The sequence below is a fragment of the Saccopteryx leptura genome, chromosome 12, assembly GCF_036850995.1.
Source record: "Saccopteryx leptura isolate mSacLep1 chromosome 12, mSacLep1_pri_phased_curated, whole genome shotgun sequence".
Lineage (NCBI taxonomy): Eukaryota > Metazoa > Chordata > Mammalia > Chiroptera > Emballonuridae > Saccopteryx > Saccopteryx leptura.
The window spans coordinates 40,884,339-40,911,234 of NC_089514.1; the positions used below are offsets into that span (position 1 = coordinate 40,884,339).

At 42.0% G+C, this 26,896-nt stretch overlaps 2 protein-coding genes across 5 annotated transcripts in view; one reads left to right on the plus strand and one right to left on the minus strand.

The window, feature by feature from the left end:
• Positions 1–1,074: 1,074 nt before the first annotated feature.
• Positions 1,075–25,140, plus strand: EFCAB10 (EF-hand calcium binding domain 10). 3 transcript variants are annotated; one of them, XM_066354347.1, is made up of 5 exons: positions 1,075–1,183; positions 20,169–20,333; positions 20,441–20,528; positions 21,610–21,653; positions 25,055–25,140. In XM_066354347.1, exons 1-4 carry the CDS (start codon positions 1,075–1,077, stop codon positions 21,644–21,646), a joined length of 399 nt encoding a protein of 132 aa, XP_066210444.1. In that variant the 3' UTR covers positions 21,647–21,653; positions 25,055–25,140. The 3 variants fall into 3 exon arrangements, with proteins under 3 accessions (XP_066210444.1, XP_066210445.1, XP_066210443.1); XM_066354348.1 differs by lacking the exon at positions 20,441–20,528; XM_066354346.1 differs by lacking the exon at positions 25,055–25,140 and having other exon boundaries at positions 21,610–21,695.
• LOC136384201 (RAD50-interacting protein 1-like) overlaps positions 21,422–26,896 on the minus strand; it is a 42,169-nt gene continuing 36,694 nt past the window's right edge. For both annotated transcript variants that reach the window (XM_066354331.1, XM_066354332.1), the window contains exons 13-15: positions 25,214–25,394; positions 25,022–25,140; positions 21,422–21,979 (exon numbers count right to left, since the gene is read on the minus strand). In XM_066354331.1, coding sequence (XP_066210428.1) covers positions 21,787–21,979; positions 25,022–25,140; positions 25,214–25,394 — 493 coding nt within the window. In that variant the 3' untranslated portion in view covers positions 21,422–21,786. The remainder of the gene's footprint in view (positions 21,980–25,021; positions 25,141–25,213; positions 25,395–26,896) is intronic.

Consider the following 26,896-nt stretch of genomic DNA (forward strand, 5'->3'; position numbering starts at 1 on the left):
CAATTCATTGCTGCAGTGCTTTACTATATCCCATGATGTACTAGTTTCTTTAATCCATTCTAGTCTGATGACCTTCGGGCTGTTGCCAGTGTTTCCTATTATGAACAGAGCTGCTGTGAACATTCTTGTACATGTCTCCTGTCACATGTGTACAAGAGTTCCTCTAGGAGTGGAATTTCCGAGTCATAGTGTAGAAACGTTTATATTACCAGGATAATTCCAATTAGTTTTCCAAAGTGGATATTTCCATTTACACTCCCATCACCAGCAACTGTTTTTGTTACACTATATCCTTGTCAGCATTTGAAATTGTTCAACTCCCTAATTTTTACCAGTCTGGTAGATGTAAAATAATTTTTACTTTTGTAGTTTTAATTTCTTCATGGGATTGCTGATGAGGCTGATAATATTTTCATATGTTTAGTGGCCATTTGTCCTTCTTCTTCATGAAATGCTTGTTCTGGTGAAGGATAAGGGCACATGCTTCAGAGGCTACCCCCCAAGGGCAGAAGTCTACAGATTAGTTTTGCAGATGAAACAGTAACTGAGGAGAGGCCCTCCTAGCCACTTGCATCCCACCTTACTCAGTGACCTCTGCTCAAAACGACCTCACATTACGAGCCCATGCAGTCTAGTTAAGCAGCAAATAGAGATAGATGTTGGAGCTCAGGATCTAGGCAGGCTTTATGATCCACAATACGATAGAAAAAAACAGGCTACCATTATGCAACACTGCCAGCACGGAACTGCTGCCTGCTCACACCAAAGAAGCTACTTAGGACTCTCTGCTGGTCACCTCCAGAATTACACAAGTTCCTTCTGTTATTAGTGTATTCTGTATTATTAGCACACGAAGTCAACCCGGATCCACAAGTACTGAGCACAAGAAAGGACAATCAGACCCAGCCCTCGGTCCTCCACACGCCCCACGCTTCGTTTCCTTGGTGAGAAGTAGACCTCAGTACTGAGGTCGCAACCTGAACCAAGCAAACCACTCTGCCCCGCAGGCGAAAGAGGCGGAGCCGAACCGTCGCGTTGCTGCCTGGTCGCCTAGCAACGGAGGGACGCAGAGTGATGGAGGCCCGCAGCAGTAGAGAACTCGAGGCCAGGAATTATCTGGAAAAGCATCGGATTGTGAAGTTGCTGAACTATCTCACCAGCTCCCTGCTCTTTTATCAGCCAGGTGAGGGGTCTTGCCTACCATTGGGAAACCCGTCCCGCCCACCTCTCCGCAAGCGGCGATTCCTAGACATTCCCTCCAGTTCGCGCCTCTCGCGCACATCCACCACCGCTTTCACCGCACACTGTCCTGTCTCTCCGCTGCTCGAGCCCTTCTGCTGCCAGTTAACGCTGTGGCCTTCAATTAAACAAATGCTACTAAACGACCCTTTGTGCCAACCACTGGCCCTGCTACAGCAGGACTCAGGCAGGTGGAAGTCTCGTAGGGCTGGGAGAGAGGCTCCCGGTCGGCAGCCTGGCCCCTGGCTCCACCTCTCAGTATGTGTGGCTGGGAAAACGCCCGAACTTCAATCTCTTATGGAAAATGGGGATAATAGTACCAATCTCGTGGAAATGTGGGGGGCCACTAAATAAATTAATTATCCCTGTGCCTTGCAAGGAACAGATGTTTCCAATGTTTCCCCAACCTCACAGAGTTTTTAATATGATAAGACAACTAAGCAATTGATAGCGGAAGATCAATGTTTTTTGTTTTAGTTTTTCTCTTTCTTTCTTTCTTTCTTTTTCTTTTTCTTTTTCTTTCTCTCTCTCCCTCTTCCTCTCTCTCCCTCTCCCTCTCTTTCTTTTTTCTTTCTCTTTCTCTCTCTCTCTCTCTCTCCTTCCTTCCTTCCTTCCTTCCTTCTTTCCTTCCTTCCTTCCTTCCTTCCTTCCTTCCTTCCTCCCTCCCTCCCTCCCTTCCTTCCTTCCTTCCTTCCTTTCCTTCCTTTTTTCTGGTGGGGAAGCAGACAGGCTCCCGCACTAGCCCCTACCGGGATCCAGCCTGCAAACCCTCTACCAGAGGATGCTCTGCCCATGTGGGATCGCTGCTCCCTTGCTCCTCAATGGAGCTAATTTAGCACCTGAGGTGAGGCCATGGAGCCATCCTTAGCACCAGGGGCCAACTTGCTTGAACCGTTCAAGCCATGGCTGCAGGAGGTAAAGAGAGAGAGAGAAAGAGGAGGGGAAGGGGGAACAGTGGAGAAGCACATGGTCGATTCTGTTATGTGCCCTGACCCGGAATTGAACTCAGAACTTCTGCAGGCTAGGCGACACTCTACTGCTAGGCCAACCAGATATGTTCTTGAGCAGAACGCTTTTCCTGACATTTTTCACACCTCTGACCCCCTCACAAAATTTTAAATATTGTGTAATTTTTGTGCAGTAATTTAAAAATTATGTTAAGGTGAAAGTGCCTGATGTCTTTTCCCTGGGAAGCAAAATTGTAACTTGCCATCCTCCCTCCATAGGGAGTGTCCAAAATGCCAAAATTATCCATTTGTCTCTGTTTTAGGAAATGGAAATATCAAACTTTCCAATGTTGCTAAAACCACCCAACCAATATGATCATGTTTAGGGTGATCAAGTCCTCTCTATTTGTTTTAAATCAATAAAGAAATAGAAGCTCTGCATCAAATAAAGACAAACAGAAAGTGGAAAATATAAAGTACAAAGGAGTGCATTTAAAAATAAAAAGCACTGGGGGGCCCTGGCCTGGTTGCTCAATTGGTTGGAGCATTATCCAGATACGTCAAGGTTGCTGTGGGTTGGCCAGGGGCACATACAGAAACGACCAATGAATAAATAAATAACTCTAACAACAAATCTATGCTTCTCTCTTATTTCCTCCTCTTTCTCTCTCTCTTGCTACCCCCCCCCCTTCCTCTCTCTCAAAAAAAATTAGCACTGGGGAAAAGTTGCTATGAAATGATTCTGGGAGAGAGCAGAGAAAGTAGAGCCAGCAGCGGAAGGCAGCCACGTGGAGGAGGCCAGGAAAAGCAGCCAAGATGGTGGAGTGCTGAGTGAGATGCCAGTTTGTACAGAGTTTGTATCTGGGATAAGGAAGGAGATGGGGAACTGAGGAAAATAAGGCTGGTGAGCTAGAAACCTTTGATTCTAGGAAACTCGGATAAGTCAGTGGCTTTGTGAGCACTGAATGTGACTGGGTTTTGGAGCCCAGTGTGTATTTTTACTTGCCCGCCGGGTGCAAGGTAGGATTAAAGGTTATGGCCCACCAAAAAAAAAAAAATAAAAAAAAAATAAAAAAAAAAAAAAAAAGAAATGATTCTGAAAAGTGGCTAATATATGGATGACTAGTAACATATCAATGAAATAACTGAACTGTTATCCTTGAGAGCCTGATTCTAAAACATTTGGTTTTTCAAAATAAATGTGTTATATAACATTGAGATTAACAACCTCTAATGTTCATGACATACAAATTTTTATTTTTAATTTTAACTTTCCCTATTTTAACAAGAGATATATTCATTACATAAAATATTTGTGTGTGTATATATGTCTATTTTAGAGAGACAGGGACAGACAAACAGGAAGGGAGAGAAATGAGAAGCATCAACTCATAGCTGGGGCACCTTAGTTGTTCATTGATTGCTTCTCATATGTGCCTTGACCAGAGGGATCCAGTTGAGCCAGTGAGCCCTTGCTCAAGCCAGTGACCTTGGGCTCAAGCTAACGACCATGGAGTCAAGCCAGTAATCCTGTGTTCAAGCTGGTAAGCCCACGGTCAAGCTGGCGACCTCAGGGTTTCGAACCTAGATCCTCAGCAGCCTGAGCCAATGCTCTCTCCACTGCACTACTGCTTGGTCAGGCTGTCAACATATATTTGTAAATTTCTTTTTTTAAAATTTATGTCAAAGTATATGTATGGGTTTAAAAATTAAAAAACACTACAACGCTTATAATGAATAACAGCATTCACCTCCCTATCTCAGATTCCTACTCTACAGAAAAAAATGATTTTTGACTCTTTATTTCCTTTGCTATTTAACTCAATAGTTTTTTAACTTGATATTTTAAATCATAGACTTACACTACTAATTCTCAATGTTCCCACCCCAAGGTTTATATTTGGCTTTATACTATAGAGGATGAGAATTTAGCTTTTATCCAAACCCCTACACACATACATACTCACACCTGTTCCCACTCCCCTCTATCTTCCTGATCAAGTTAGAACACAATTTTTGTATAATAAGAATCGACAATTTACATTATTATTATTAAGCAGATATCCACAACTAATCCATGTAACATACTATGATTATATTTCCATGGTTGTTTTCCCTGAAATTAATAGTAATACATTTTAACTTTTTGCTTAATTTTTCTGGGTGATTATCACTAACTCATCCATATCCTCTTTTTGTCACATGTATGGACCTCCTCTCATTACATTTACATACACCAGGTGATGTACCCAGCTCTCTGTCCTTGTCCCAGTCAGGACCGATTGCTCAGTTGCCCTGCTCTACGGTGATTATTCAGGGTTCCCCTCGTTCTCGTGCTGAAGCCTCTTCTCCTCTCCTGGGTTTTGTGGCCTCAGGCCTCCCTCTCGCCTGCTTTCTCCCCTTCCTCCGGTGCAGCATGTCCTCCCGTGGCTTCCTGCATGTGCTTGAGTGGTAGATATTTTGAGAACTCACATGTATAAAAATGTCTTATCCTCTACTCAAACACGTTGATAACTAGTGTGGATACAATTCTCCACTGGAAAATGTCCTCAGAATTTTGAGGGCCTTGCTCCATTGTCTTCTCATTTCCAGTGTTGCTCTAGTGAACTTTGATGTTATGTCATCAGATTCTTGATTTGTGTATTTGATGCTTTTCCTTTCTAGAAGTTTTTGGATTGTCTTATCCCTGGTAGTCTAAGTGTATATATATATGCCTTGAAGTGGTTTTTTTTTTTTCATTTTCTAATTCATTGTGCTAGGTACTTTGTGATCTTTTTATTTTTTTAAATTTATTCATTGATTTTTAAAGAGAAAGGGAAAGACAGACAGAAACATCGATCTATTTCTGTGTGTGCCCTGCCCAGGGATCGAACCCACACCTCTGCATCGGGAGGGCACTCCAACCAACTTAGCCATCCAGCCAGGACTGGTCTTTTTAAATTGTAGAGTTTTTCTGTTCTCTACTCCCTTCCTGATCTTTTCTTATCAAACTCTTTATTATCTTAACCAATTTAGAATCCTGAGAATTCCTTTATTCCTTCAACACAAAAAAACTTTGAACCCATCTGGCAAAAACAGAATTCTCCTGCAGAAGGCCTGGGTGGGGAGGCGCAGAGAGTCTAAGCAGATAAAGACATTCTTAGCAGCAGGAACAAGGAAAGGAAGTCTGGGAAATTATACATTAATAAGATAACTGTCATACATAAATTATTTAAATAATTATCAATGTATAAACCAGATGCTGTGACCACCTGTAACAACGTGAACTCCTTGAATCAGCTCTGTAAACTCCAGCGTAGGGAGGAAACCCACAGGTGAAGAAACACATAGCTAAGCTAAGGACGGAGGACTAAGGAGGGATTGGCTGGCATCCAGAGTACATATGCTGTGCTTCTCAAAGTTTCCCGCCAAGTCCTCCTCATGGAGAGGAAACGAAACTTGTACTTTTAGTGTCTGAGACCTTAGCCAGATATTGCATAGCAAGTTTCTCTGAAGTCCTTCTTTTATCCTAACTTTTTATTATTTGTTCTTCTACAGATATATCCATTTCTCAATATAAATGTTTCATAATACTCAGCATGATTAACGCTCAGAAAGAAACACTCTCTTTATCCTGAAGCCCCTGGCATTTGACATGTATCCCCGTTTGAAAACCCTGGACTGTAAGGGAGTCACGGAAAATAGACTAGGCAGCTTGATGGGATTATTACCGTTGGGAAAACAAGTCCAAATCCCACATCCTCAATTCTGAAATTCTGAAAACCAACAGGTCTTCATAACTCATTTAACAGCAAAACCTGACATAACCTGAAATTATTTGGCAAGAAAATATAGCCCCCAGCTGGGCAGCAGCTTCCCACTGACAATTCTGTGCCGTGAAAGGAGGGAGCATACACTTTTAGGGAATGACTTTGATAAAATTAGTTTTTGTGTTTTTTGTTTTTAAAGGAGGCAATTGCAGTAACCTAAATGATACTGCTGTGTGAGTGGTGAGAATAAGACACATGTGAGAGATAATGAGGAGAAAGACTCAATGGAGACCACCATGACTAACTAATTTTGGGGTTGCAGATGCTTCCCACATTTGAGTCAGTGAAGTGTGGTCAAGCCTGCACGCCCTAGAAGCACATGGTTTGCACTCCGTCCAGCTGTGTAGCCATGGGCAAGTGGCTGTTGTGAGGAGCAAACTTGAGGTTTGTCTCTTGAAAAACTGATTGTCATTAGCAGCTGACATTTATGTCACTTAGGTGCTTAGTAACATTGAGATCTTCCCTTCATGCTCTAAAACGTTTCTTTTTTATATATATTTCTGTTGCAAGCATTTTCAAGACATTTTTAGAAGCAGGCAGAGTTATATATAGACTCCAAACACAAATGTAGCATCTCATGTAGTATGAAGTATATACAGCAATAAGTCTTCATCAAAGTATTACACCAAGTTCTATTATCATTATTTACTTATTCTACCCTTAAAAAGAAATGTAGTGAGTTGAAATTCAAACCTGTTACTTAAGATATTTCCATATTGCTTCTTTTAAATTTTTTTTTATGTTTTGTATTTTTCTGAAGTGAGAAGCAGGGAGAGACAGACTCCCACGTGTCCTTGACTGGGATCCACCTGGCATGCCCACCAGGGGGCAATGCTCCACCCATCTGGGCCTTTGCTCTGTTGCAACTGAAGCCATTCTTGTGCCTGAGGTGGATGCCACGGAGCCATCCTCAGTGCCCGGGCTAACTTTGCTACAATTGAGCCTTGGCTGTGGGAGGGGAAGAGAGAGACAAAGAGAAAGGAGAGGGGGAAGGGTGGAGAAGCAGATGGGTGCTTCTCTTGTGTGCTCTGGCTGGGAATCAAACCCAGAACTTCCACAAGCCGGGCCGATGCTCTACCACTGAGCCAACCAGCCAGGGTCTCTATATTGCTTCTTGATTGGTGTCTTCACTTGCAATTTTCTTCACTTTTATCTGAGCATCATGGGCTGTGTGATTTATTCTTAAGCATATTTTCACTGTAGGAGTAGGACCCCATTCATTTAGAGGTAGGCCAGTTAGACTAATAGCCATTGTGTTTCATATATTAGAAACAGGTGAGTTCTTTTCTCCGAACATATTAGGTTTATCTTTGAAAAACTCCTTTCCGCTTCTGCTGAACTTGAAGCAGTTGTTCTGACAATATTTTTAGCTCTTTAAACACTTTCAGGAATTCCATAGTTCTGGGGACTTTTAAAAACATTTTCCATGAAATTTTTATAATTAATATCAGTTTGGTAATTAAAAATGTCATTAAATATGAGCAATTGTTCTTCAGCTGATTTCCGTGAAACTAGTACTTCTTCAATATTCCAGTAATCTGGCCACAAAAAATTGAGAAATTGTAATTTATTCCTGTCTTGAAGTTGGCTACACTTGTTTTTAAATGTTCACAATCCATTATTTTTTTCAAATTTGTTATGATGTTTTCTAAGTCTTTCCTGAGGAATACCAATAAATCAATGATTTTCTACAAATTTTATGTTTTTGAAGGTTTCTGAATTAATCCATCTAGACTGAATTAATAAATGGCATAGGTTATGCAGATTAAATAGGATCGAATAATGTGTACGACAGCTATTTTGTCATGGGAAAGTTGTGAGCATTCTTCCATGGCTCCCAAAATGGGTGATAAGATTACCCTTGAAATCTATATTTCTGTTGGTTCATTGTGTCCTAGTTTCCTATTGGTTTCACCATTCGGGGATCACCCATGCACTCAAAATATATCTCAGGGGAATTTGGGGCATAACACAAAGCTGAAACAAATGACAGCTTGTCATCCCCTGGTTTTTGGCACTTTTTCTCTTTACATTATATTTGTTTACTGAAGTAACATATGCAAGGGAATTAAAATGAAGGCTCATCTGGTTCGAACAAAAGCTCACCAGTTTGGGCCCAAGGTCGCTGGCTCAAGCAAGGGGTGACTCAGTCTACTGAAGGCCTGCGGTCAAGGCACATATGAGAAAGCAATCAATGAACAACTAAGGTGTCACAATGTGCAATGAAAAACTAATGATTGATGCTTCTCATCTCTTCGTTCCTGTCTGTCCTTGTCTATTCCTCTCTCTGACTCTCTCTCTGTCTCTGTAAAAAATAAATAAATAAAAAATAAATAAAAAGAAAAAAAAAGAAAACAAAGATAGCCTGACCAGGTGGTGGCACAATGGTCAGGGATGCTGAGGACCCAGGTCAGAACCCTGAGGTCACCAGCTTGAATGCTGGCTCACCAGCTTGAGTGTGTGGTTGCCAGCTTGAGCACGGGATCATAGATATGACCCATGGTTGCTGTCTTGAGCCCAAAGGTCCTTGGTTTGAAGCCCAAAGTACCTGGCTTCAGCTCAGGGTCACTGGTTTGAGCAAGGGGTCATTGACTTGACTGGAATCCCCTGGTCAAGGCATGTATGAAAAGCAATCAATGAAGCCCTGGCCAGTTTGCTCAGTGGTAGAGTGTCAGCCTGGTGTGTGGATGTCCAAAGTTCGATTTCTGGTCAGGGCACACAGAAGAAGTGCCCATCTGCTTCTCCACTCCTTCTCCTCTCTCCTCTCTCTCTCTCTTTCCCTTTCATCACCCCCCTCCTGCAGCCAAGGCTAGATTAGAGCGAGTTGGCCCCAGGTGCTGAGAATGGCTCTATGGCTTCCTCCTCAGGCACTAAAAAAAATGGTTCCAGTTACAACACAGCAAGGACCCCAGATGGGCAGAGCATCGCCCCCTAGTGGGCTTGCCAGTGGATCCTGGTCGGATGCATGTGGGAGTCTGTCTCTGTCTACCCTCCACTCACTAAAAAATAAAAAAAAATTTTAAAAAACCAATCATCCTGACCAGGTGGTGGCACAGTGGATAGAGCATTGGACTGGGACGCGGAGGACCCAGGTTCAAAACCCTGAAGTTGCCAGCTTGAGTGCAGGCTCATCTGGTTTGAGGACAGCTCCCAAGCTTGAATCCAAAGTTGCTGGCTTGAGCAAGGGGTCACTTGCTCTGCTATAGCTCCCCGGTCAAGGTACATATGAGAAAGCAATCAATGAACAACTAAGGTTCCACAATGAAGAATTGATGCTTCTCATCTCTCTCCCTTCCTTTCTGTCTGTCCCTGTCTCACCCTTTCTCTGTCTCTCTGTCTCTGTGAGGAAAAAAATCAATCATTGAACAGCTAAAGTGACACAACTACGAGTTGATGTTTCTCATCTCTCTCCTTTCCTGTCTTTCTGTCTCTGTTTATCTCTTGCTAAAAAAAAAAAGGCAAAGATAAATGTTGGTGAAAATGGCTTTGGCTGGTTGGCTCAGTGGTAAAGTGTCAGCTTAGTGTGTGGATGTCCTGGTTCAATCCCCAGTCAGGGCACACAGGAGAAGCAACATCAGTTTCTCTACCCCTAACCCTCCCCTCTGTCTCTCTCTCTTTCTCTCTCTCTCTCTCCCCATCCCACAGTCATGGCTCAAGAGATTTGGCTCCAGCACTGAGGATGGCTTCCTGGCCTCCACAGGCACTAAAAATAGCTCAGTTGCTGAGCAATGGAGCAATATCATAGATGGGCAGAGCATGCCCCATAGGGCACTAGTGGGAGTCCGTCTCTCTGCCTCCCAGCTCTCACTTAATTAAAAAAAAAAAAGTTGGGCTTGACCTTTGGTGGCGCAGTGGATAAAGTATTGACCTGGAATGCTGAGGTTGCTTGTTCAAAACCCTGGGCTTGCCCAGTCAAGGTACATATGGGAGTTGATGCTTCCTATTCCTCCTCCCCTCTAAATATGAGTAAATAAAATCTAAAATAAATAAATTAATTAAAAAGTTTGTGAAGATACCAAGATGGCAGCGGAGTAGGCAGATGCACAGACTCCTAGCTCACACAACCAAACTGGATTACAAATTAATTTAGGAACAATCAGTATGATAATTCAACTTTGGATTACAAGAATAGGTCTCAAAAACCAAGGAGCAAAGAAGAAGACACACCGAACCTGATAGGGAGTGTGGGGCACGGTGGGAGCTGCCCTGCTTCCAGGAGGGGGGTGTGAGGCTGAGACCCAGAAGGGCTCTCATTACAAGATGTGAAGAAAATATCACAGCCACTTGCCTGAGGACCTGGGAATGAGGTGTGCTGAGGGCTGGCTTGTCTTCCAAAAAAAAAGTGGGGAGAGAGAAAGTCAGGGGCAGAGGAATGCATGGGATGACATGAGAAGCTGACTCATTTAGTGCAGAGGTAGCTATAGCTGGGGGAGGGGTTGATCCCTCCACACAGCACAAGCCTAAAGTGGTTCTGGGTGACCCAACTCCACAAAGCTCTCCAGCTCCAATCAGTGCAACAAGACACAGCTGAAAACAGGAAGTGGGGAGGAGGGGCAGTAACTCAGGTCTCCATGGAGATCTGAGATATACCTCCCCCTACCAAAGTGGAGAAAGCACCCTGGCCCTGGAGAGAAGCTGGCAGATCAAGCCTTTCGAGTCTCAGGTTATAGCCACTGCATTCCTGGATACAGTTTCAAATAAGCCCCCTGCTGAAATCAGTAAACAAGATTACCACCTAGTTAAGAAAACTGAGAAGAAAACAAACAAATCAAGACTTCAAATAGGCTCTACTAGGTAAGGAGATCACAACTAGAAGAAGCCTATAAGTCATACAGAAAATAATGGGTAGGCAGAGAAGCATAATTCATATGCTTCAACAGGACAAATCCTCAGAAAAAGTCCTGGATGAATTGGAAGTAATCAAATTACCAGATGCAGAGTATAAAATAATGATTGTTAGGATGCTTAAGGATCTCAAAGCTAAAATGGATGGATTTAATGAATATCTCAATAAAGAAACTGTAAGCATCAAAAAGGACACGGAAGCCTGGCCAGGTGGTGGCACAGCGGATAGAGCGTCGGACTGGGATGCGGAGGACCCAGGTGCGAGATCCTGAGGTCACCAGCTTGAGCACAGGCTCATCTGGTTTGAGCAAAAAGCTCACCAGCTTGGACCCAACGTCACTGGCTTGAGCAAGGGGTTACTCGGTCTGCTGAAGGCCCACGGTCAAGGCACATAAGAGAAAGCAATCAATGAACAACTAAGGTGTCGCAATGAAAATCTGATGACTGATGCTTCTCATCTCTCTCCATTCCTGTCTGTCTGTCCCTATCTATCCCTCTCTCTGACTCTCTCTTTGTCTCTGTAAAAATAAATAAGTAAATAATATAGGAGCACCGAAATATATAAAGCGGATTTTGATGGACATAAAGGGAGAGATCAACAGCAATACTATAATAGTAGGGGATTTCAATACTCCACTAACACCAATAGATAGATCCTCAAGAAAGAAATTTAACAAAGAAACAGCAGAATTAAGGGACACACTAGATCAACTGGATTTAATAGATATCTTCAGAACCTTTCACCCTAAAGCAGCAGAATATACATTCTTTTCAAGTGCTCATGGTACATTCTCTAGGATAGACCACATATTAGGGCATAAAATGAGTCTCAACAAATTTAAGAATATTGAAACTATATCAAGCATCTTCTCTGACCACAATGGCATGAAACTAGAAATCAACTACAATAAAAAAAACTGAAAAATACTCAAACACTTGGAAACTAAACAGCATGTTATTAAAGAATGAATGGGTCAACAATGAGATCAAGGAAGAAATAAAAAATTTCCTTGAAACAAATGAAAATGAGCACACAACAACTCAAAATCTGTGGGACACTGCAAAAGCAGTCCTGAGAGGGAAGTTTATAGCATTACAGGCATACCTTAAGAAGCTAGATAAAGCTCAAATAAACAACTTAATCCTGCAACTAAAAGAACTAGAAAAAGAACAGCAAGTAAAACCCAGAGGAAGTAGAAGGAAGGAAATAATAAAGATCAGAGCGGAAGTAAATGACATAGAGGCTAAAAAACAATACAGAGGATCAATGAAACCAAGCACTGGTTCTTTGAAAAGGTAAACAAGATCAATGAACCCTTAGCCAGACTCACCCAGAAAAAAAGAGAAAGGACTCAAATAAATAAAATTAGAAATGAGGGTGGAGAAATAATAAGAACACAGCAGAAATACAAAGGATTGTAAGAAAATACTATGAAGAACTGTATGCCAAAAAATTAGACAACCTAGGTCAGTGATGGGCAATCTTTTGAGCTTGGTGTGTCAAAATTTGCCAAAAAACTGAGCATAACTTGTTGGTATGTTACTTCAAGAAAAAAACGATAATTCTGCGATATTTATAGTTTAAATAACAAAACTGTATAATTGTAATATATAATTGTATTTAATAAACCAAAAACTAATTATTTAACTTACCTGCTTAGTGACTTCTTTGTTCGTCTGTCAGTTGGTTTCTTTTGTTGGTCTTGATATTATTTAACTTGTGTGGGGTGCCGTGAACTAAGATAAGTGAGGGGGAGGGGGAATTTTTTAACTAACCTGCCTATTAGTGACTTTTTTGTTGCTGAATTTCATTGGCTAAATCTTCAATTGAAGGTTTAAATTTTTGACACTTCAAGCCCAAGCAAGCGCTACTAACTTCATCTGTCAACGTGTTTCTTTTGTTGGTTTTGATATTATTTAATGCCGAAAATAAGGTGTCACAAAAGTACGTAGAGGGGAAAATTGTGAGTAAAGCCATTGCTGTATTTTTCAGGGTGCTAAAAGTGTCTGGTAATCAGTGCCAGGCACTCCAAATTTCCTGTTTGTAGTGGCACTCACCTTGATTCTCCAAGCGGCACCTTTCCAGATTCTCAAGCTTTGACCTCAAGTTGACAAACACCTGAGCCCAGATGCTGTCTTGAAATTCTGCAAGTTGCATCTTAGGTAAATTAAGATGTCTGCTGCTATTTCTAATGGCGGGAAACGGCACCCATAGCACAGGCCCTCGCCTCTCCCAGCATCCCCCTCACTTATCTCCGTAATGATGGTCAATTAGAAATCCATGACACCCCAGAACAGAAGATTGGATGATGGTTGCTATGGTTACATGGTTGCTGGTAATGGCGATCACAGGGCCCCCAGAGATGCGTCCTCCATGGCATTCCACTGCTCCCTGCTCCGCAGGCCGGAAATGAGGTCAAAGATCCCCTAACAGCCTAACCGGAAGTCCCAGAAATAGACGCTCTGTGCCGGAGTTCTGTTGTTTTGGCCTACAGACCTCCAGCACAGAGTGTCAACACTACAGCAAATGTTTTATTCTCGGCTACTGCACCTGGCCATGCAGAAGCTGAGGATGAGATGTCCTTTTCAGCATGAGCCCCCATACTTCTCTGGTATGTGGCCACATGCAGCCATGTGTCGAAAATGGCTACGCGTGTCAGTGCTGACATGTGTGTTATAGGTTTGCCATCACGGACCTAGGTGAAAAATACTGTGTGTGTGTGTGTGTGTGTGTGTGTGTGTGTGTGTATCTCCAGTGGTCGACCTGGTCCCTACTTCCCACTAGTGGGCGTTCCAGCTTTCATGGTTGGTGGTAGTGGAGCAACCAAAGTATAAATAAAAAGATAGATTTAACTATAGTAAGTTGTTTTATAAAGATTTATTCTGCCAAACTTGGCAAAAATCTGACATAAAGTACTTGATGAGTAATTATTATTATATGCTTTAACTTGCTGTAACTTTGCTTTTTAAATTTTATAAAGCAAAGTTACCTCCCTACTTTATAAATCACCATTATTGTGGAACTGGTGGGCGGTTAGAAAATTTTACTACTAACAGAGATACAAAAGTGGGTAGTAGGTATAAAAAGGTTGACTACCTCTGGTATAATCTTTCAAAAACTCAATCTGGAAGAATCAGAAAACCTAAATAGATCAATTACAACAAATGAGATAGAAAGAGTTATCAAAAAACTCCCAACAAACAAAAGCCCTGGGCCAGATGGCTTCACAGGCGAATTCTACCAAACATTCAAAGAAAAACTAATTCCTATCCTTCTCAAGCTATTTCAAAAAATTCAAGAGGAGGGAAAACTTCCAAGCTCCTTTTATGAGGCGAGCATAATTCTGAATCCAAAGCCAGGCAAAGACAACACAAAGAAAGAAAACTATAGGCCAATATCCCTGATGAATTTAGATGCTAAAATTCTCAACAAAATATTAGTAAACTGGATCCAGCAATACATGAAAAAAAATCATACATCATGATCAAGTGGGATTTATTCTAGGGAGGCAAGGCTGGTACAATATTAGCAAATCAATAAATGTGATTCATCACATAAACAAAAGGAAGGAGAAAAACCACATGATAATATCAATACATGCAGAAAAAGCATTTGATAAAACCCAGCACCCATTTATGATCAAAACTCTCAGCAAAGTGGGAATACAAGGAACATACCTCAACATGATAAAGGCCATCTATGACAGGCCCACAGCCAACATCATACTGAATGGGCAAAGGTTAAAAGCAATCCCCTTAAGATCAGGAACAAGGCAGGGGTGCCCCCTTTCACCACTCTTATTCAGCATAGTCCTGGAAGTTCTAGCCACAGCAATCAGATAAGAAGAAGAAATAAAAGGCATCCAAATTGAAAAGAAAAGCAAAATTATCATTATTTGCTGAAGATATGATACTGTACATAGAAAACCCTAAAGTTGCAGTAAAAAAACTACTGGACCTGATAAATGAATTCAGCAAGGTATCAGGATATAAAATTAATACTCAGAAATCAGAGACATTTTTATACACCAACAATGATCTGTCTGAAAGAGAAATTAAGAAAACAATCCCCTTCACTATTGCAACAACAACAACAAAATACCTAGGAGTAAATTTAACCAAGGAGGTTAAAGACTTACTTTCATAAAAGAAACATTCATAAAAGAAATCAAGGAGGATACAAACAAGTGGGAGCATATACCGTATTCATGGCTAGGAAGAATAAACATCATTAAAATGTCCGTATTACCCAAAGCAATTTATAAATTCAATGCAATTCCTATTAAAATACCAAGGACATTCTTCAAAGATATAGAACAAATATTCTAAATATTCATATGGAACCAAAAAAGAACACGAATAGCCTCAGCAATCTTGAAAAAGAAGAATAAAGTGGGTGGTATCACACTTCCGGACGTCAAGTTATACTACAATGCCATTGTACTCAAAATAGCTTGGTACTGGCATAAGAACAGGAATATAGTCAATGGAACAGAACAGAGAACCGAGAAATAAACCTGCACCTTTATGAACAATTGATATTTGACAAGGGTAGTAATAGCATATAATGGAGTAAAGACAAACTGTAACAAATGGTGTTGGGAAAATTGGACAGCTACCTGCAAAAAAATGAAACTAGACCACCAACTTCCACCATTCACAAAAATAAACTCAAAATGGATAAATGACTTAAATATAAGTCATGAAACCATAAGCATCTTAGAGGAAAACATAGGCAATAAGCTCTCCGACATCTCTCGGAGCAATATATTTGCTGATGTATCTCCACGTGCAAGGGAAATAAACGACAGGATAAACAAATGGGACTATATCAAACTAAAAAGCTTCTGCACAGCTAAAGACAATATGAACAAAATAAAAAGGCAAACCGCACAATGGGAGAGCATATTTGACAATACAACTGATAAGGGGTTAATAACCAAACTTTATAAAGAACTTGTAAATCTCAACACCAGGAAGACAAACAATCCAATCAAAAAATGGGCAAAAGGAATGAATAGACACTTCTCCAAAGAGGACATACAGATGGCCAATAGGCATATGAAAAATGCTAAACATCATTAATCATTAAAAAAATGCAAATTGAAACCACAATGAGATATCACCTCACACCAGTCAGAATGGCATTCATCAACAAAACAACACAGAATAAGTGCTGACGAGGATGTGGAGAAAAGGGAACCCTCCTGCACTGCTGGTGGGAATGCAGACTGGTGCAGCCACTGTGGAAAACAGTATGGAGATTCCTCAAAAAATTAAAAATCTAATTGCCTTTTGACCCAGCCATCCCACTTTTGTGAATATATCCCAAGAACTCCACATCAACGAGTCAAAAGGAGAAATGCACCCCCATGTATATGGCAGCATTGTTTACAATAGCCAAGACCTGGAAACAGTCCATGTGCCTGTCAGTGGATGAGTAGATTAAAAAGCGGTGGTACATATACATAATGGAATACTATGGGGCCATGAAAAAGAAGGAAATATTATTTTTTGCGACAACATGGATGGACCTGGAAACTATTATGTTAAGTGAAATAAGCCAGGCAGAGAAAGAAAAATATCATATTACCTCACTCATCTGAGGAATCCAACGAACAATGTGAACTGAGGAGTGGAACAGACAGAGGAGGGATCAAAGGATCCAGAAGGAAAGGGAACAGAGGGAAAGGGGATGATAGGGTGATAGGATGGGATGAGAGCAGAAAGCAAATTTTAGAGGGAAGAGGGAGGGCATTACGGGGAGAGGAACACGGGGGAGGGGAGGATGAATTCGGGGGGACACTAGAATCTATGTAAACAATAAATTAATAAAAATAAAAAGGTGAAAATGTGGAGTAAAAGGAACTGCTGGTAGGAATCTAAATTGGTTCAACCACTATAGAAAACACTATGAGCTTTCCTCAAAAATTTTAAAATAGGACTACCGTATGCTCTAGCAATTCTACTGTTTCTGGGTATATCTCCAAAGGAAGTGATAACAGGATATTGAAGAGGTATTTGCACTCCCATGTTGATTTGCAGCATTATCACAATAGACAAGTTATAGAAATAACCCAAATGTCCATCAGTGGAGGAATAAAAGAAATTGATATATATGCACAATGAAATATTTATTATTCAGCCATGAGAAAGAAGAAAATCATGCCATTTGCAACAAAGAAGGTTATTATGCTAAGTAAGATAGGCCAGACAGAGAAAGACAAACACTGGTGTCACTTAGAATGGTAGAGGTGGGAGAATGGGAGAGATGTTTAAAGGTACAAACTTGTAAATTGTAAATAGTAGATAAGTCCTGGAGATTTAATATGCAGTACTGTATAGTGATTACAGAGAACAATTCCAGATTATAAGCAAAAATAAATAAATAAATAAATAAATAAATAAATAAATAAATAAATAGACTACATCTTAATTATTCCCACCACCAAAAAATGATAATCAATTTCAAGTGCTAAAGATGTTAGCTAATGCTATGACAATCATATTACAGTATAAAATTACCAAATCAGCATATTGTATGTCAATTATATCACAAATGAAAGAAGAGACCTTCAGCCCTGGCTGGTGGCTCAAATGATAGAGCATCGGCCCAGTGTATGTATGTCCTGGGTTCAATTTCCAGTCAGGGCACACATGAGAAGTGACCATTGCTTCTCTCCCCCTTCCCTCTCTTTCCTCCTCTTGTAGCCAGTGGTCTGATTGGTGTGAGCATTGGCCTGGGCACTGAGGATAGCTAGGTTTGTCTGAGAGACTACCTCAGGCACTAAAAATAGCTTGATTGATTCGAGCATCAGCTCCACACAGGGCATGCCAAATGGATTCAAGTCAGGGTGCATGTAGGAGTCTATCTCCCCTCCTCTCATTTAAAAAAAGAAAAGAAAAAGAAAAAAGAGACCTTATCATTTAAAGATATATACTCAAAAATTTATTAAATATTTATTAATGAAATATTTGTTAATAAAATATGATTGTTATTTACTTCAAAATAATATAGGGCGGCATATAATATAGGGTAGAGCATCGGCCTGGCGTGCGGGGGGACCCGGGTTCGATTCCCGGCCAGGGCACATGGGAGAAGCGCCCATTTGCTTCTCCACCCCCACCCCCTCCTCCCTCTCTGTCTCTCTCTTCCCCTCCTGCAGCCGAGGCTCCATTGGAGCAAAGATGGCCCGGGCACTGGGGATGGCTCCTTGACCTCTGCCCCAGGCGCTAGAGTGGCTCTGGTCGCGGCAGAGCGACGCCCGGGGCAGAGCATCGCCCCCTGGTGGGCAGAGCGTTGCCCCTGGTGGGCATGCCGGGTGGATCCCGGTCGGGCGCATGCGGGAGTCTGTCTGACTGTCTCTCCCCGTTTCCAGCTTCAGGAAAAAAAAAAAAAAAAAATGTGTGTGTGTGTGTGTGTTTGAAGAGGGGAATTGGATGAGATTATGTTAAAATAAGACTGACCACAAAGATTAACAATTGAAGTTGGTAATGGGTTCATACTTCTATATATTTATAAAATTTTCAGTGATGACATAAGTTTTAAAAAAGAATTATATATGGGCCCTGGCCAGTTTGCTCCAAGGTAGAGCATTGGCTTGGCATGTGGATGTCCTGGTTCAATTCCTGGTCAGGGCACACAGGAGAAGTGCTTACCTGCTTCCCCTCCGCTCCCCCTTTTGCCTCTCTCTCTCTCTCTCTCTCCCCACCCCCCTGCAGCCATGGCTCGATTAGAGCAAGCTGGCCCCAAGCACTGAAGATGGCACCACGGCCTCACCTCAGGTGCTAAGAGCTAGGTTGCTGAGCAATGGAGCAACACCCCAGATGGGCAGAGCATCAATCCCTAGTGGGCTCGCTGGGTGGATCCTGGTTGGGGCGCATGCGGGAATCTATCTCTCTGCCTCCCCTCCTCTCATTAAAAAAAAAAAAGGAATTATATACATACTACATCTATGTGTGCACATATATACACTGTATATGTGTAAAGCCTAGAACTGCAATGATGATGGAGCAGCAGGTGTGGCAATTGTCATCAGCTATTCCACTATAACTTCTGGCTTTTCATCACAACTGACCTGCATTATTCCTAGGAAGTGGATCTTGATTTTTTTGTTTTTCACATTGCTTAGATGAAAGATAGCCTACTTATCCAAAATACTGCTTTTGTTAGAAATGAGCAGTTAAGCCTCCTAATTGGAAGACTCTATTAATCTAAGAGTCATTTTTTTTTTTGTATTTTTCCAAAGTGAAAAGTTGGAGGAGGCAGACAGACAGATTCTTGCATGTACCCGACCGGGATCTACCCGGCATGCCCACCAGGGGGCAATGCTCTGCCCTTCTGGGGCCTTGCTCCACTGCAATCGGAGCCATTCTAGTGCCTGCGGCAGAGGCCATGGAGCCATCCTCAGTGCCTGGGCCAACTTTGCTCTCATGGAGCCTTGGAGGGGAAGAGAGAGAAGGAAAGTGAAGGGGAAGGGTAGAGAAGCAGATGGGTGCTTCTCCTGTGTGCCCTGGCTGGGAATCAAACCCCGGACTTCCACACGCCAGGCCAACGCCCTACCACTGAGCCAACCGGCCAGGGCAATCTAAGAGTCTTTATTTTTATTTTATCCCTTCTTTCAGCTTGCCACCTTTCCTGCATCATGCCGTTTCAATTCTTTTGGTTTTCAACTGCCTTTATATTGGAATCACCTGAAGAAGTTTTTGAAAAACTGCCCAGGTCTAGTCTCTAAACCTTTTTATTCAATCATCTGTGGTAGAGCACAAATGACTTCGATGTAATTAAGTTTTCTTTTTTATTTTTTGTGTGTGACAGAAACAGAGAGAGGGACAGACAGACAGGAAGGGAGAGAATTGAGAAACATCAATTCTTCACTGCAACACCTTAGTTGTTCATTGTTCATTGATTGCTTTCTCATATGTGCCTTGACTGAGGGGCTCCAGCAGAGCAAGTGACCCCTTGCTCAAGCCAGAGACCTTGGGCTCAAACCAGCGACCTTGGGCTTCAAGCTAGTGACCATGGGGTCATGTCTATGATTCCACGTTCAAGCCAGCGACCCCGGGCTCAAGCTGCTGAGCCCACGCTCAAGCAGGCGATTTCGGGGTTTTGAACCTCAGTGCTCTGTGTCCCAGTCCGATGCTCTATCCAATGTGCCATCGCCTGGTCAGGCATAATAGTTTTTCTATAGCTTTCTTTTCTCACAGCTAGGCCTATATCCTCAGCGCCTATGTAGTACAGTAACTCAAACCATTGGTATTTAATTATCGTTAAATAGCTATATTTTAATTTTGTATCAGAAAGAATTGGAACTATTATTTTTTACAGAGAAACCAAGAGAATATTTAATATCTCTTCTGGAACGAATGAGAATTGCAAAAGTAACCCGTGTGGCTTTTCCTTTCTTCATGGACCACTCTAACATTGTGGCCATGTTTGAGATGATGGACACCTCTAATAAAGGCACCATATCGTTTGCACAGTACAAACAAGGTCAGTGTCTAATGCAATTCAGGTAATAGTTACTAGTCATTCCTTAACTTTCTCTAGCAGAAAATAATTCATTTTGTAAGTTTTCCTTCTCATTCTAACTTTTACAGCTCTAACTACCCTTGGTCTGTGTACTGCAGATGAAGTTTTAGGAGATGATGGACATGGAATAACTTTGGATAAATTTAAGCAAGAAGTGTGAGTTCATTTTCTAATGAGTAATATTTAAAGGGCGTGGCCTGATTTTGAAATACAATTAATATCTTTTAAAACAGGTTCCTACCTTTTGATAGAAACTCTCAGCTGACTAGAAAGTGAGGTCAGACAGGGAGGGCTGACAGAAAAGTCCCCAAGTCTGGGGACAGGGGCGGGGAGCGCTGGAGCTGGACACTCACAGGCAGCTTCCTTCTTTCTCAGTGGGAGTCCCCAGCAATTCTCAAACAATAGATGTAGAAAGCCCCAATTTGCTAGAACTCCCAGAAGCTTTGAGTTCTATACACTAGTTGGAAAATCTCTATATAAAATATAGAATAAAAATAATAAAATTTCTCTCAAAATATATCCTCAAAATTATTTATCACAAAGTGTTTATGAATAGCATAGGTTGTATGCTAGACAGACAATTTTAGATTTGAAGGATTACAAGCATAAAAAGTATTAACTAATGCTAAATCAGAAAAACTCATTGGAATAAAATCTGATAGTTGTAGAAAGACTAGTTAATCTAACACAATTTGTTTAAAAGTTTTACTCACTGAGGATTAATCAAGAAATCATTAGTATAGTCCAAGGAAAAGTTAGAGTTTAAGGTTCTCATCTCGTCACTAGTTCCTGGAATATCAAGCACAAATTGGGTCCTTGCACTCCCTACCCCGGGCAGACGGCAGACAGTGCTCTGGCACAAAAGGGTGCATCCGAAGGAAAGGTGACCCACCGTCCTCTGGAATGGAATGAGGAAGTATGTATAATGGAAGGACACTTGTGGCAAATTAGAGCAATCCTACTTTAGTCACTGTCTCTTAATGTGTTTTCTTATTGGAAATACAGTGAATTGCCAATGTAGACACAGGAACTTCAATTACAAACATGCATTCTAAAGTGATTTTTTAAAATTTATTTGCTGTGTTTGATAATCCACAATAGCCTCCCTTAGCTAACATAGGAAACTGAAAGTTGGTTACACTTTATTATCTCTGCTCTTGTATTTTATTCAACATACATATTCAGCATTTATATTTGGAAATGGAATTATTCTGAGTTTTCTGCTTTTGTTTTTTAGGAACAAAAGGTCTCAGGAAATATGGTCAGCATTTTAATAACACTGTAAGTCAAAAATAATAAATGATTCTATCAAGTTTTCAGTTACCCGGTTTCATTAATTCAGAACTTCATCATTAGCTTAATCCAATTGGCTTCCTCTTTGTTCCAAAGGGGGGAAAAACAATACAAAAAAAAGTTATTTTCCAGTGTTAGGCCAGTTTGTCCTTAAATTAAGTAGAATCTCCACATCCTGTTGCGCCAGTTTGTAAACCCCGACCTCATTCAGTGCTGCCGTGGCGGGCGGCTGCCCGGGGGCTGACTGCAGGACCTCTTTCAGAAGCAGGGCAGAGCCAATGCTCAGATTCAAAACAATACAGGCTTCTTTCACACTGTTTAAAAATAAAAGAAGGAAGGAAGTGAGATCTTCATTGTTTTTACCATCGGCATGTTCTATAACAATTTCATTTTGAGAAACTTAAGAGCTTCCCGCACTGTGCCCTCAATAAAAACTACATAGACCTTGGCCGGGTGCTCAGTTGGAGCCTTGTCCAGACACGCCAAGGTTGTGGACTCATTCGCTGGTCAGGGCACATACAGGAATCAACCAATGAATGCATTAATAAGTAGAACAACAAGTCAATGTCTCTCTCTCTCTAATCAATAAATAAAAATAAAAATAATTTTTAAAAATAAAATAAGAACTATATATGGATTAAAGGGGTTTTTATTTTTTTTGTCAGAAACACAGAGACAGACAGGAATGGAGAGAGATGAGAAGCATCAACTCATAGTTGCAGCACTCTTTGTTGTTCATTGATTACTTCTCATATGTGCCTTGACAGGGGGCTCCAGCTGAGCCAGTGACCCCTTGCTCATGTCAGTGACCTTAGGCTTCAAGCCAGCAACTTGGGGCTCAAGCCAGCGTATCTATGATCTCACGCTTAAGCCAGCGACCTTGGGGTTTTGAACCTGAGTCCTCAGTGTTCCAGGTAGATGTTCTATCCACTGTGCCACCACCTGGTCCAGCTATTTGGCTTTTTAACATATTAGGACTATATATGTGTACAGAGTTTATATTTCACCAGATTACTGTAAAGTAATAGGATCACTGTTTTCAATACGTATCCAGTGCTTCTCAAAATATAACATTTGATATTAACATTCTATTCAGTGTAGCTAAGGGTAGATTAGGATATGGGAAAAGAGAAAATGAAGGGATGAAATGAAAGCAGTAGAAAGGTAGAATACTAAAAACAAAACAAAAAGCAAACAGAAATGGCTTACTGAAATGAACAAAAATCTTTCATTTTATAAATTTAAAAATATTTAATAATCTCAGAAACACTAAACAATTTAAATTTGACATCAGTAATTTCTAAAAATACTTCTAAGAATTCTTCATTTATGGTTATACTTAGAACCAATACCAAATGTTTAAGAGTAAAAATATTTCCTCAAGCCTGGCCTGTTATTAGGTACTAAACATTTTTAATTTCTTATATTTATTGACTATGGCAAATTGCACTTGCTCTCATTTTCTATTTATTCCCCAGTAATAAGCAAATCGAAGCATTAAACCAAATGCTAGATAACAAAGCCCACATATAATTATTGTATTATTTTCCATATGAACAACTGTAAACCTGTAGGTAGAGCGCAGAGCGCAATCCTAGCAGCCGTGGCTGATGCAATGCTGTGAGAACACTCCAGCACCTGAAACCCTCCTAGCACACCCAGGAAGCTCGCCCGCTATAAGGAAGTAACTCGGCACCAACCAGGCAGCTCCCTGACCTTTTCAGCCATTGGCTGTGAAGGACACGCTATAACATCCTATTGGCTGAACCCATGTATATAAGCTAGCTTACTTCCTGAATAAAATGGATCTGCGTCACTGAACCTGGTCTCTGTCATCCTCACCCCTGGTGGGCCTTGTCCACAACTGGTGCCCAGACAGAGACCCAACTGGCATCCAAGGGACAGGTGAGTGACCTCTGCAATAGGAAACCTTCCCCCTCACTCCTGAGCCCTGCAAACTTGAGCCCTCCATGCCCTATTGCAGAGTAGGCGAGTTAAAGTTAATAAAAAGGATCTTTGTACCTACTAGGAAATCCTCTCAGGTTTCAACCCTTGGCTTCAGGATGTGCCTCTTTGGGACCCCAATAGTTGGGCCCAAGGTCTCCGGCACGTCCGTTCAGTGGAAGTACACAAAGGGCAAACCTTCCCCCTTGGTCTCATTCCTGCCCTACTAGCCATCTCCCACTGAGGACCCTCCCCCTGTTCCAAAAATATTACAGGCTACCCCTCTCCCTGAGGAGCCTCCATCTCCCCATTCACCCCCCTCCACTGAGGAGGAAAGTGGCTTAGCCTCCGAGTTTAACACACTCGCGGCTGAGCGCGCAAAAACGAAACCAACCGAATTGCTGACTGCCATCGGCTCCGCCAGCCAAAGAAGTGGAAGTTGCCACTCCCGAACCCCTTCACGGTTGGTATGCTGGAAGGACCCAGCCACCACAGTGGCGGGGTCCACACCTCCTTCTAACACAAGGGAGAGGTTATGCTTGTGTCTTTTCAGAAAATAGCCCTCAGCCAATTTAGATCCCAGGACGAAACATAAGGCCAGTCCCGGTGTCCCAAGATGACCCTCCGACGAACCCCTCAACCCAGGAGACAGCGAGTATCCAGAAGAATACCTCACAGCCAGCGTGCGCACCCCATCACCTGGGGGGATGTGGGGGCTTTAGTGAAGCAAGCCCAGAGAATTGCCCCTGACGGGCCCCCAGGCCCTGGTGCTCTGTTCCTGCTTATGTGTGCTATAGTAACCGCTAACTCCCAGATGCAGGCGGACCCCCACGTCTGAGCTGCTTTTCCCCACTCTGGCGTTATCCTGCCCATAGAGACAACAGCAGCAAGCTGTCATTCATCAAGTCCAACTGGCCCTAATTAAAAGAGAAGGGGGAAATGTAGGTAGAGCGCAGAGCGCATTCCTAGCAGCTGTGGCTGATGCAATGCTGTGAGAACACTCCACACCTGAAACCCTCCTAGGCACACCCAGGAGGGAGCTTGCCCGCTGTAAGGAAGTAACTCAGTGCCAACCAGGCAGCTCCCTGATATTTTCAGCCATTGGCTGTGAAGGACATGCTGTAACCCCCTATAGACTGAACCCATGTATATAAGCTAGCTTACTTTCTGAATAAAGCAGATCTGCGTCACTGAACCTGGTCCCCGGAGTCGGGTCTCTGCGTCTCCATCGTCCTCACCCCGGGTGGGCCTTGTCCACATAAACCCACTTTTGTCCCACCCTATATTATTCGGGTACACAATGAATATTTAAAATTTTTAGTTGATGCTGGAAGTCTCAAGTTGTTAAAAAAGGAACTCCGTTTCTCTAAAGATTTGATATATCAAGATCAATTGTTCAATGCTGAGCTTACTGTTTGAAGTAATTTTCTGGTCTCTTGCAATAGTGGGAGAACAACGGGAAGAGATTCCGAGTCATATCAAACTGCAGCTGAGCCGCTCCTCCGTCATTGAAGTGATTGGCAAGAATGATCTGAAACAAAGAGTAATTCATATCACAGGTGCCTTTACATCACAGCCCCAAATACAGTCTACTCTTTACTTACTTCTTGGTAGATGTAGACATCCAGCTTCTCTGCCAGCATTTGCCAGAAAATTTTAAATAAAGAGAAGCAAAGCTGCTGTTCCAACTGAAGTAAGCGGTCCCGTAGCGTCAGGAGCAAGGGGCAAGCCGAGCTGGACAGGGACATCACTGCCTGCTCAGCCTGGGGCGGCAGGGACAGCCACCTGCAGAAACAAAAGCACATTAATTTTTACCACTAAATGTGCATCACTTTGTATTTTTAAAGATTTAACAAAGTTTGAATTAGGAAAGTGCACTGTCCTGAGCCACTGTGGATAAGGAAAGATTATCCACATTAAACTCTCTCTGAAAATAAATATATTCTCTGTCTTCCTCTCTCTGTCTCCTTTCTCTAAAAAAAAAAAAAAAAAAAAAAAGAAAATAAATATACCTATGTTTATACTTTAGCTCTCCATTAAATACTCTTTATTTAGTGAGGATGACATAATGTTTTAAATCCCCAAATATGACTAAAATAATTATAAGAGTTAAAATGTAAAACATATTAGCATTTAAGACATTAGCTATTTTTATGCTAATTCTGTGCTCAAACTGACTGGGACTGTGTGAGGACAGACAGACACGGACTGCTGGGAAGGGGCTCAGTCTGGTGGGGTGACAGATGTCCGCAGGGAGTTCTGGCAGGAGAAGACACTGGACAACACAGGCATGAACAGCGGCCTGTAGGAGCATCTTGCTGTAAAATGTGTGACAGGCTCTAGGCCAGTCAACCCAGATCCCACATCAACTCTGTATTCTCAGACACATCCAAAGGTTAAATTATGGTCAGTTTATTCTGATTAAGAATGAATATAGCCTGACCAGGCGGTGGCGCAATGGATAGAGCATCAAACTGGGATGCGGAAGGACCCAGGTTCGAGACCCCAAGGTTGCCACTTGAGCGTGGGCTCATCTAGCTTGAACAACAACAAAAAAAAAAGTTCACCAGCTTGGACCCAAGGTCGCTGGCTCGAGCAAGGGGTTACTCAGTCTGTTGAAGGCCTGTGGTCAAGGCACATATGAGAAAGCAATCAATGAACAACTAAGGTGTTGTAATGAAAAAAAAAAAAAAGAATGAATATATATATATATATATATATATATACTTTTTTTTTTTTTTTTGAGAGAGAGAGAGAGCATGATAGGCAGGGAGAGAAATAAGTTTTTTTTGTTTTGTTTTGTTTTTTGTTTTTTACAGAGACAGAGTGTCAGAGAGAGAGATAGATAGGGACAGAAGACAGAAACGGAGAGAGATGAGAAGCATCAATCATCAGTTTTTCGTTGCGACACCTTAGTTGTTCATTGATTGCTTTCTTATATGTGCCTTGACCGTGGGCCTTCAGCAAACCGAGTAACCTCTTGCTCTAGTCAGTGACCTTGGGTCCAAGCTGGTGAGCTTTGCTCAAACCAGATGAGCCTGCGCTCAAGCTGGCAACCTTGGGGTCTCGCACCTGGGTCCTTGGCATCCCAGTCCAACGTTCTATCCACTGCGCCACCACCTGGTCAGGCAAGAGATGAGAAGTATTAGTTCATAGTTGCGCCACTTTAGTTGTTCATTGATTGGTTCTCAAATGTGCCTTGATGATGGGGGGCTCCAGCCAAGCCAGTGACTCCTTGCTGAGGCCAGAGTCCTTGGGCTTCAAGCCAGCGACCATGGGATCATATC